This window comes from Drosophila guanche, unplaced genomic scaffold, assembly GCF_900245975.1.
Source record: "Drosophila guanche unplaced genomic scaffold, DGUA_6, whole genome shotgun sequence".
In the NCBI taxonomy this organism is placed as follows: Eukaryota; Metazoa; Arthropoda; class Insecta; order Diptera; family Drosophilidae; genus Drosophila; species Drosophila guanche.
The window spans coordinates 1,591,871-1,604,205 of record NW_022995757.1 but is presented as its reverse complement, the minus strand read 5'-3'; the positions used below and the strand labels follow the sequence as shown (position 1 = coordinate 1,604,205).

The 12,335-nt window shown below is 48.6% G+C and overlaps 1 protein-coding gene across 1 annotated transcript; it reads left to right on the top strand.

Moving 5' to 3' along the window:
• The first annotated feature begins 681 nt into the window (after positions 1-681).
• On the top strand, positions 682-8,508 carry LOC117590244 (trithorax group protein osa). The gene is made up of 3 exons (XM_034282715.1): positions 682-1,040; positions 4,842-6,047; positions 6,120-8,508. Exons 1-3 carry the CDS (start codon positions 1,038-1,040, stop codon positions 7,965-7,967), a joined length of 3,057 nt encoding a protein of 1,018 aa, XP_034138606.1. The 5' UTR covers positions 682-1,037; the 3' UTR covers positions 7,968-8,508.
• Positions 8,509-12,335: the final 3,827 nt, after the last annotated feature.

Below are 12,335 nucleotides of genomic sequence, written 5' to 3'. Positions count from 1 at the left end.
GTTTTCATTTTAAGCAGTTTTGATGTAACACGAGGAGGAGAATGAAATTTATGCGAGAGTTTTACCTATTTTCGTTTGTAGTTTGTTTCCAATTTTTGCATTGAGAAAAAACCTTTTGGCGCTCTACATATCGGCCAAGTATTTTTAAGCAAGTCCATAAAAGAAATAGCGCTCAAGTTTATACTTACAGATAGATGTTTTGAACCCTTTCAAGTGGCAGTTGTAGGCCTCGTGAACTCTGGGGCACCCAAGGATGGGATCTTCCAGCATTGAAGTTCAACTTTGACTTGGCCATGATTTGCATGTGGCCCCCAAGGCGCTCCGAAGCGGATAGATGTGAAAAAATGTTGCAAAACTGGTTGCACACTGAGTGAGTGTGCCTGGCCCATGCCTCTCTCCCACTACCACACTCTCTTTCTCCAGCTCTCACACTCAGCCACTCAGTCACTCTCCCTCGCTCTATCTTTCTCTCTGTCCCTTTTTGGACAGTGGGGCACCTTGCCATACGAAATTTCTTCACTTTCGGTTTCGAATTCGGTTTCGGTTTCGGTTTGCTCTGCGGCTGCGCAGCCGCAGTAGCGGCAACGGCAACGACAACGCCGACGCCGACGCTGACGGCCCCCCTGAGTATTACCTATATGAGCTGGCGTTATCATCTGAGCGGCAGCATTTTACATTCGATTGTGACAAGCAGCGGACGACCGTCGCCCGTTCCGTTTGCCCGATAGATCAGATCCCCGCCGTGAGATCTGTCCACACCATCCCCATCCATCCCCAAGCAACGTCTCGTCTCGTCGCGAATATCCGTATTTAGCAATCTTTTTTTTTTTTTTTGGTTCCAACTTTGTTTGTCAACCCCAATCATCGACCCCCCGACAAAAGAAAAGAAACAAAAGCGAACGCGTATAACGGACGTATAACGTAATCAATCCTTTGTGAAGTGCAAAACATATTTCTTCGAATTTTTTTCAAGTGAGATTTTCCAAGGGATAATCAAACAGCATCATCACCATCTGGGCAGCTCTAACACCACTGGCATGGTAAAGAATAATTTCCCTAATTGGACTCAAGTGCAAAGGATTACCGGGAAAAATGGCCGGGGAGAGGCCAATTATAAATGGAACTGGAGGGTGGGGGCTTGAAAGGAAAAACTCTGCCAGCAGCATCTTCAGTGGATGATGCATGCGAAATGTCAATGAAAGTAAAAGTTTTGGCAGCCTCAAGGCGTTGCCCGGCAATTGGCTTACGAATTCCAGGAGATAATCCTCCGAATTGGATCCTTTGGTTCAACCTCAAAATCTAAATATTTTGTACTACATTTCCGCTCATTATGCCCATCCTGTAGCCTAAAAAATTGCTTGGAAAATTACCAAGAAAATTATATCCTACCAGGAGATGCCACGCCTGCGCCTTGGCCTTTCGACCTACACAAACGACCTCTGTTAATTGATGAGGGTTTCTGGCAAATGAAAATTGATGCAGGACCAAAAACGTGTAAGGCAAATCCTTGCTCTGCAGATTATTCATTTGCCAAAGGCGAACAGTGCCCGAGCCAGAGCCAGAGCCAGAGCCAGAGGTCTGGTCTTGTCTTTAGGCATAATTTATTCATTATCGAAATTGATTCATAAATAATTTCGCATTCACATTCTGGCCGAGAAAGAGAGGAAAATTTAATTAACGCAGATTACGATTCTCGACTTTTGTGGGGTGTGGGGCGACGCAGAGGGAATGTCCCACAGCTGTGGCCAAAAAAACTTGAAGGGGAGGAAGCAACAATAAGTTTTTGGCCTGCCAAGAAGGATGTGTCTGCCAGGGCAATCCTTTTTCGGGGCCCACTCCATGCCGTGCGTCGCTCCTTCATCTTCGGGAACATATTGTAGGTTTTCTCAAAAATGAGAGTGAAAGTTTTCGCCGGCCGTTTGTTTGGTTATTTGTTTGTTTATTTGCCCATTTGTTGTTTCAGTCTGCTGGCTGGCCTGCCGCCTGCCGCCTGCCTCTTGCTGCTCTTTTGTTGCTCTTGTCAATTGTTTAGCATCAATAACAAATATTTTGTGAGCTATGCTAATGAGCAGAAATCGAAGAAGAAAGCTACCTTGCTGGGTGTGCCTCGAAAACTGTCTGTCTGACCCGTCTCCGGTGATCTTCAGTGATCCAGCGAAGCATTCACATATGCGACACACAACTTTGGCCCACTGACTCGGTGACTTTGATACAAATAATGCCCATACGAGATATGCACATTTCTTTGTTGCAAGACGAAGCCTAAGACACACTCAAAGTAGTGCAAGTGGAGAATGTTTAATTGCTTTTTGTGCATTCGTATACGAAATACTGAAATGAGTAGGTTTTTATCTGTAAACACATAATTAATGCAGATTTGAACACATTTATCGTGGGCTCCCTTAGAAGTTTATGGTTTTTGATTGCATTCAAATATCAATCGAAAATGTTGGTTAATAGCATAATATTTTATAGTTTTCCCCATTAAAATACTTTAATTGAGAGCCGATAAAAGCCGATCTTGTACAGTTTTATCCTGACCATCTTTTGGCAGCTGCCCGATCGAAGCGTTGTTACCCATTTATAAGGTTTATACCCTTTGAAAGACTTTAACTAAAAGTTGATTGCAAAAGCAAAAGCAAAAAACAAACTCAATGAAGTTGAAGTTGAAGTTGCAACAACATCAAAAACAGCAAGTGCCGGCCACATGCGGGTCACTTCACACGCTTCACAGACAATGGGGCACAGGGCCCATGCCCATGCCCATGCCCATACCCTGCCCTGCCCCCTTTTCGAAACCATTGCCACACATATACACCATATACAATATACCCACTGCAACAGCCTGTTGGCTTCATGTGGCAGCTTTTAATTGTTTGCCATTTCTTTTATAATGTATTTTCATTATGCGGCACATAATTTCACTGCCAGCAGCATTTGTGACACCTACTCATCCTCCTGGCCATAAGATTCATCCACACAGAGCGCCACACGGCCACTCTTCCCCAGACACAGAGAGACGATGAGCAAAGTGAAAGTTACTTCTGCTTCTTTCTTTTCGGATTTTGTATTTTGTATTTCGGGGTCTCGTCTTCGAAACGTCTTTTGCGCTGCCGAGCCGCTTATGACATTTTAACGCCACGGCCGCTGGCCAAAATAGCGACTGGCCGGCCGAAAGACAAACATCTCTGTGTTGGCTTATTGTGATATTCAATGCGCATCGCTGGCCATTGCGGTGCACTTTTTCCAAATCTCTGATTACACCCGAAAGCTCCGAAAACCCGAATCGCAATCACAAGGCATTGCCACTGTTATGCAATCTCCAGGCCCAGAGAGAGGCGCAGAGTAAATGGCATAATATCATGGCTATTACGCTATATTGTGGCCAAAACGAATTGAAGATTATGATGGCTCGAAATGCCGCTTGGCAGATGGTTCTATGCGAACTCGGCTCTTGGCCCACAGCCAGAGAGCCATGGAGAGTGTTTCAGCGCCATTTCGACAAAGATCTACAGTTTAGAATATGCTGGGAAAAGTGGCAGCGAATTATACGTTTGAAGACTTGAAAATATTAGTTAAAAGTTGACTCCGAATACCTTTATTTGCTGCCTAATTTAAATTAATGAAAATGCTAAAAATAGTTTAAATCTTAAAGTAGTTCCTGCCATTGACTGAATCATGTTTAGCTGCTGGAGGGGATATATCACAAAACTGTATTTTCTCAGTTTTAAAGATAAATATTTAAGTGGAGAAGACGTAGACGACATTGCTCAAGTAATGTTTTAGGCCATACTCTCTGTTAAGATCTTTTAACTCTCGGATTGAAGATCCGAAATCTTTACAAAGAATCAAACCATTTCGCTCCACTAAACTTACATCATCTGAAAGCATCACCATTCTGCTTCCTGCTCTTCCTTCCACCTCTCTCTCTATCTCTCTATCTCTCTCTGTTGTCTTTTGTCGGTCTATCGAATGGCACACTGTTTGTTATTATTGTTTGGCTGTGTACCCCGCAGGTACCCCTGTGGCTGCGGCTAATTCGCGTGTTGTGCGTGGAATTTTGAAAGAAGAGTCAAATATTGTTGTTGTTCTTGTTGTTGTTGCTGTTGCTGTTGCTTTTCGAGTGGTTTATTTTGTGTGCTGTGCCGTTGCCGCATTTGTTGTTAAACATAAAACCAATTAAACAACCGCCTGAATGTCTGACTTTCAGTTCAGTCCATCTCTCGGTCTTCCCTTCTTTTTTGTTTTGTTTTGTTTTATTTTTGTTTCTGTTTTCGGTGGGTCTCCGCCTGCTGAATTATTGATGATCATGATGGGGCCGAGCTGGCGACAGCGAAACGATAGCCCCCGTCACCATCATCATGATGTTGACAATGATGATGATGATGATGATGATGATGAAGTCGCCTGCTGCCTGCCGCCTGTTTTATGTTTTAATTAGAGTGTAATACGCCGACGCTTCTGTCCGGGAAAACCGCAATGCCAATTACGCTGGAAGGTTGACTGCAAATTAGCGCAGATTATGGTTACACATGAGGCCTAGCCAAAAGGGTGGTGGGACCGTGGGGTCATGGGGTTAAGGGGTCATGTGGCGGCCTCCAAACGACACCTGACTTCTCGCTGCTCTGCGATCTCTGTGACAGGCAGGCCCTGACAGCCACAAATCTCAGCACAAAAAAGGTCTCTCAACCTCGACAGCTGACAAATGTGATGGCGCGGGGAGGTCAACGGGGTGGGGCTGGGGTTTACAGGGGACAAGTGCTATTAACAGAGTGGGATGACACCTTCTATGATAAATTACTTAACTCTCCACTTTCTCCCGCTCTCCAACGCTCTCGCAGATGCTGCTACGTTTGACCTTGCTGGCGACGCTCTGCCTCTGCGCCGCCCAGGCGGTGCTCAATGGCAAGGAACTGAAGCGCCGTGAGGCAGGCTTTGACACGTACGGGCCACCGCCCCGACCGGCACCACAGTACGGACCACCACAGCAGCACTTGCCCCATCGCGAGTACGGTGTGCCGCAGCAAATACCCTTCCGGGAGTATGGACCCCCTGCCCTGAAGTACGGACCCCCGAAGCTCAACTTCCTGGGCGGTGGCGGCGGTGGCTCCGGATCGCTGGGCGGTCTGCATGAGCAGATCAAGACGCACTTCGGTGTGCCCAAACCCTTCTATGGACCACCTCATATCCAGCACAAGCCAGCGCCGCAGTACGGACCACCAAAGCAGCAGTATGGTCCACCTCCACCACAGCCTGCCCCGCAGTACGGGCCACCACCACAGCCTGCACCGCAGTACGGGCCACCGCTGAAGATTCAGCACCGCCCAGCGCCACAGTACGGCCCACCAAAGCCACAGTACGGACCACCACCGCAGCACCTGCCATCGCCCCATTCGGCCCCGCTTTTCAAGCCCGCCCATCAGCCGGCTAGCTCGTATGGACCACCCGCCTCGGGACCCCTGAATCTGCCCCCCAAGCCGCATTACGATGCGCCGCCACCAAATTATGGACCCCCACCGTTGCCCATCTCGCTGCCGGGGCGCCAGCCGGCGAGCTTCAACCGCGTGCCAGAGACGACGATCATTCTGACATCCGGTGGAGGCGGACACGGACACGGACACGGACATGGACAGGGACCGAGTGGACCTAGTGGACCGGGAGGACCTTTGAAGCAAGTGCAGATCCAAATTGATGCCACAGGGCACACACACAGCGTGAGCGGCTCCCAGGCGCCCTTCCACACGGCCTGCGATGGCTGGAAGCCCATACCGGCACCGATTGGCGCCTACGTGGAGCAGAATCACATCGAAACGCAGGGCGGCTACAGCCACGTGGCCCAGGGGCATGGCAGTGCATTCGGCACCCAGTACAGCGGAGGCGTGGGAGGAGGCGTGGGCGCCACCGGAGGAGGCGGCGGCAGCATCATCGATGGCCTGTCCGACGAGCAGCTGGTGGCCGTAGCATTGCAGGGCGGCAACGATGGCGGCAATCTAATCACTGGCCCTGGCGCTGGACACTTAAACTCCATCGAATCAGAAGCTCTCCAGGTGAGTGGCCTTTTGGGGCTCAGTGCAGGGCTCCCCCATCTTGAACCAATTCGATTTAATCGCTTCTTGCAGCTCTCCATTGGATCCCTAGATGATTCGTACTCGAAGCCACCGTCGGACTCCTTCGCCCCTGGATCTGTGCATGCCCAGAGGTATCAGACAATTGGCTCTGGCCTGCCCCCACCACCACCACCCAATGGCAACTACGGGCCACCACCGCCACCCAACGGCAACTACGGACCCCCGCCCAATGGCAACTTCGGACCTCCACCACCGCCCAACGGCAACTACGGGCCACCACCGCCACAATTTGCGGCACTTACCAGCAGCCAATCGAGCAGCCACGCCCACTCCCAGTCGCACTCAAATGTGAACATTCAGTACGGTCCGCCGTCGGGTAACCCACAGCCATTCCCCCAGCACGGAGCCGGACAGCCCAACAAGCCGGTGGCCTATCGCCCACCAGTGCCGGCTGGCCTCCTGGAGTCCATTGGAGCCACGGTCCAGCATTTGGATCAGTTTGGTGTGAAGCCAGCCCAGCAGCCGCAGACGTACATACCACCAGCCGCCAATGAGATACCCGTGGGAGGTAGTGCACCACTGCCCGCACCACAGGCCTTGTACCAGCCGCCGCCGCCGCCGCCGCCACCACAGGGCTCGGCACAGGTGATTGTGCAGCAGCAGCTGCCACAGCCACAGGCAGGACCCGCATTCATTCACCAGAAGCCAGGATCCCTGCAGCAATATGGGCCGCCCGGACCACCACCACCGCCAGAGCCCCAGTATCTGCCGCCACCACCGCCAGTGGCAAATGTGCGTCCCCTGGGACCACCACCGCCACCAGCACAGCAGTACCTGCCACCACAGTTCTTCCAGCAACAGCAACAGCAACAGCAGCAGCAACAACAGCAGCACCATCACCAGCACTCTGAGAACAGCTACAGTGCCTCGCAGTTCCAGCAGCAGTTTGTCCACAACCAGGGACTGCCATTGCCGCAGCAGGCGCCACGTTTCAATCAGATCCCCCAGCAACATCAACACCAACAGCAGCAGCAGCAGCAGCAGCAGCAGCAACAGCAGCAGCAGCCCATTATTGTCCACGATTGTGGACATGGACCCAATCTTGTGAGCAGCAATGGCTACCAGGTGCAGCAGCAGCAGCAACAACAGCAGCAACAGATCCAGCAACAGTTTGGCAGCATCTCGGCGGCATCTGCTGGCGCTTACAATGCCATTGCCCAGAGCATTCCCGTGGCCGAGCAGCATACACAGTTCCTGACGGGTCCCGCCGACAGCTACGGACCACCGGCATCTGGCAATGACTTGGACTACGATCATGCAGGCTACGCCTCGCAGAAGAACTCAGTGGCGGCATTGCCCGATGGTACGGATCCCCAGCAGCTGCCCGGCTTGGATGGCCTCAACGTGATCTCCGCCCAGAAATCGCAGAGCATTCAGCTTGGTTCGGGACAGCAGCCCCAGCAGAACTTCCAGGTGCAGTTTGGTAGTTCCCTGAGCCAGGGAGGCGGCCACGGCAACAGTCCTCAGGGCAATGCCGGTGGCGAGCAGGGTGCCAATCACGAGGAGATCCTCTCGCAGGGTCTGCTCCAGTCCATCCTCACGGCCATCGAGCAGCCCCAGAACCAGCAGCAGCAGCAGCATCAGCAGCAGCAGCATCAGCTGCCACAGAACCACAAGGCGCAGAGTCGCTCTGATTTGGATCATGATCAGGAGCAGATTGAGGCGGAGGATGATGTGGATGAAGAGGAGCATGGGCATCAGGGTGGATCTGCCTCCAACAGAGTGGAGGTGCGCGTCCTGCCCGATGCTGATGCCCTCGAGGAGGAGGTGCCCGCTGATGTCAAGGAGATCGAGCCCATCGTGGCCGCCGATCTGCCCGAGGAGGAGGCCAAGCACTAGAAGAGTCCGATCAACATGGGATCGGAACGAATCAGTCACTAGTTATCGTCGTTATCCAATCCTTAATCATCCCACGCCGCTTGAATCTTATTTATTGCTGCCTCATCCCATTTATCCCATTCCTCTCTTTTAATAATCGACCAAGCCTACTCGTTGCATTAACTCGCTGCAAACACTCCTTCATTTCCACTCCGAAAGCACTCGTTGCACTCCACTCGCTCTTTGCACCCCACTCGTTGATCCCACTCGTTGCAACTACCCATCCATTCCCCCCATGAACACGGACCAGTTGCCATAAAGAGAGAGAAAGTGTTGGTGCAAGCTGCAGAGACACACAGAGAAGGAGAGAGACAGAGAGAAGTGCATTGAAGGAGACGACGGCAAGGAGAAGCCAATGCAGGCACAAAGAGAGAACAACAGAAGCTACCAACAGAACAGAGTCGTAGGTGCAAGGGGGATGGACTTCCCAAGGGTCTGCCTGCGTCTGTACCCCTCTTCGAATGGATGCAAATTATTGCATTTTCATGCTCAAGCTCGTGTATAAAAATGCTATTTAAAATATAAATAATTAATTTATTATTACATTGTATTGTATTTTATGCTTTAAAACAACAACAAAAAAGACGAAAAAACACTTAAATAAATAAATTATGAATATACATACGAAAGCAACAACTCATCTCTCGCCGGGGGAAAATGCAACGATGGGAAAGTGCACAGTCATTCGCCATCGAAAGCGAAACTAAAGAAAAGACATGTCAAATTGAATGCTTGAAGTAAAAGATGCTTGCCGAAGTGAAACGATGCTTGAATACTCTTGTGAGCTGTCGGGTACATATTCAGACGTGAGAAACGATCGCACTAGAGGGTACTCTTTTCGTTCATAGACTTCGTTCTGCAAAGTGGAGAGAGTCTGAGAGTGGGAGTGAGCAGCGCTGGAGAGCGCTACAGCAAGTGGATGCCTACAGCAACAGGTCACGTATGCACACACAGCACAGTGGTGGTCATTAAATTAGAACCCCATTAGCTAGTGGCACACGCCTGGGAAGATTTCTCAACTAAGCAAATGCTGTTAGTGTGTCTGAGATTGTGAGAATAACTAGTATTTTGTGCGCAACTGTAGCATGCAAAGGGGATTTCACAACCAACCGGTGCAATGGCTCACACATTCCCAGCAGCTATAAAATGAACTCACATGCAATATTTAAATTGGTTTTGGCGGCTCAACAAAATGAACCCAAAACAATAAATAGCTGGCCAACAGAGCGTTGAAAGGTCGGGTCTAAGTGCCCTGATCTTGGGTTTCGTCACATTTTACCATACGATATTGATGGCTTATTGGAAATTTGTCAGCGCTTGTCAGACTTGCAGTTGATGGTCTGAGCATAGTTAAGTGCTAATTTTGACAGCGATTCAAATCTATTGAACGAATTTCTCCAAGAAAGAGAGCGCTTTAAAACATATTCTCAATCTTATGCTGTGTTTACTTGCAGTGAGTTTGCTCCCTCAAATTCCCTGTGGAACAATGCCACATTCAATCATGAACTGATTGAATTCAACTTTTCTGACATTCACGAGTATCTACGCCTCTGCGATACCTTAGGATACCATCCCACTCCAGTGCGTTTCGTTCCCTAGCGGCTAATGAATAATTTTTCGACTTTCGGCTCAAGTTTTTGCCCAAACAACTTATGCACAATTCCGATTCCAATTCCATGGCATCCGTAGCCGTGTCCGTGTCCGCCTATCCTTGTCCCGTGTCTTATGTATCCTGTGGAATGGGTGCTCCTGGACTACTCCTTCGACTGCCCCGAAGAAACAATAAAAGGCATAAAATTAATTAAATTAGCCATAAAACAAAGCGAAAGGTGATTAATTAACTAGAAATTTATACCCTTACATAACCAAAGAGGGTGGCTGGGGTTGAGCCACCCACTAAAGGGCTCCCTACCTCTCTCCCTCTCCCTCTCTCTCGCTCTCCCTCTTTGCTTTTGCGGCGTATTTGCTCTTTCATTAATATTTTTGGTTGTTGGACTTAATAGAGGAGTGGTGCTGCCTCGTCCTTTTGCTTGCTCCTTGCGTTTGCGTTTGCTTTTGACTTGGTCCTCCACTCTTGCCCGTTTTTCTCCATCGTTTCGCTCTGCGTTTACCCTCTATATTTTTTGTTTTCCGCGTAGTCGCTACCTTTGTTTGCCCAACAAAAACAGAGAGAGAGAGAGCAATGAACGGACGTACAGAAGGCCTATCCGACGGACGACTGGATGGATGTACACGGCCGGGCTTGCTGGGTACTTGGAATGGTTCGGTGGGCTTGGGGGTTTTTCATTCAGCTTTCGCACTTTTAATTAATGTTATTAAAAAGTCGAAAATGAGCAGCAATATAAGGACTAGCAGCCACCGAGCCGGAGTGCACGGCTGATGGATAATCGCAAAGAAAGCAACGGCAACCGAAATCATTTTTTATATATATTTTTATTTATAAACTAAATTCTCAGCGTTAAAAATGGTAGGTTCTAGATATCGCAAGTAAATGCAATACCCCTGACAAAATCATCTACGAATTACAGTATTATTCCTCGATTACAGGCTTCTTCCGCATAATTTCTTTCCATAAAAATCCCTCAATATAAACACTCATCGAAGTCTTCATTTCCTTTTGGCAGCACTGCGAGTGACAGAGCCAACGTCAGGACATCCATCGGCTAGCATTTGTGCAAATTTGTCATTTCATTGAGGCTCGGTGGAAAACGTGGAAAATGCGGCAAGCGCGAAAAATGTAATTTGTGGCAACAATTGAGGGAAAATGGTATTTTGATTAATCGTCGATTTGCATGCGAATGCGGAAATGCAGCTCGACACTAAAAAAAACCCCACTTTTCACAGAAAAAATCAAACAATAATAAAAGGGAGGCCAACAAGTAGGCGACTAATTGATGCTCTTTGGGGAAATTATAGAAAATTATAGAAAATTCATTTATTGTTCATTGTATTTATTTTTAAAGTGCTCTCAATTTAATTTAAATATGAGCCACAAAAAAATCTTTACTAAATTTATATTTAATTTGAAATGTAATCGCTTTATTTCTACCATTATTGAATTTATGCCAATCAATTTAATAATGCTGCTTTTCATCAGTGGAGGTCTGCAAATGAGGAGTTTCCTTGAGTTCGATTGTTGTCTCGAGAGTTGCCTCAAGAAAATAGAGAGAAAGCTAAATCGAAATGTGAGTGTCCAAGAATTAATGTGAATGTGAGTCTGCACTCACCATTCATAGGGTATATCTTTCGCTATTGAAAATGAACTCAAGCGAAGGGCTCAAGCGGTAGGTCTGTCACTTGGCCATACAAAATAAAGGAAAAACACTGAAAAATTGTGTTGATTTTTGCAAAGATTTTATTGCACCTTTTTTTTGTTTTGTATTATTTATTCGGTGAGTAGTTTTTTTCTGGCGGGAATGGATGATGTGCGGATCCATTCTTATTTACACGTTGCAACCATTCGATGGAGTGGCGCGAGTGGCGAGTGGCGTGTGGCATGTGTGGTGTGTGGCGCCACTGTTTGCACAGAGCGTATACGTAATACGTGCAAATGGGTTATTGCCAGCTTCGAATTGCGGATGCGGATGCGGATGTGAATGCTCTCTGTGTGCTGTTTGTTGGCCTTGCACTTGGATGTGGGCCATTTCGAATCACTGCCGTATGCCTGCTGCTCTCTGCTCTCCGTTCTACATTTGGTGATTCCGTTTTACGCTGCGAATGTCCTTTCCCTTAGCAAGTTTCGCCTTTTTCCTCGTTCTATTGTGCGGCGCCCCTAATTACAGTTAATTGGTACGCTCCTGCGCGTCCACAGAGAGGTGTGTGGAGGGTAGAACAGAGCCGGTCAGGGGTAGCGCAGAAAAATACACAATTTTCCACTTTGTACTAATCAAGAACTCATTATCCTTCATTATGCCTTTTCAAGTTGTTGTACCCCGACGACCACGCCGTCGCATGGTCGCAGGGAGTGCAATTGCAATGCGGAGACATGACCCTTGGACTCCCTCAGCCCACTCTACCACCGTTCATATCCTTACTTATCCTGCTGTTCCTTTTGGCGCTCTACGGGAGCCATCATTCATGCGGTGTTGCTGCTGCTGGAAAAAGGAGCCTTAAATTATGCACAATTTTATAAATACACACGAGTAGCAGAGGAGGGAGCGCAGCACATGAGCACTTAGCCAGCAGGCAGGACGTGACTGCGGTCACGCATAAATAACACACACAGGTCGCAGGTCAAGGCGCTGTTCCAGAGTAACCCTAACAGTGGAACCCTCCCAGAACACAGACTGAGGAGGAAGGAGACACAGAAAGGCGACAACTCCAAGTTCC

What these genes read in the sequence shown, in the direction of transcription:
- LOC117590244 (XM_034282715.1), top strand. An exon ending in TCGAATCAGAAGCTCTCCAG is followed by an intron (nt 6,048 to 6,119) that starts GTGAGTGGCCTT and finishes CGCTTCTTGCAG; the next exon opens with CTCTCCATTGGATCCCTAGA.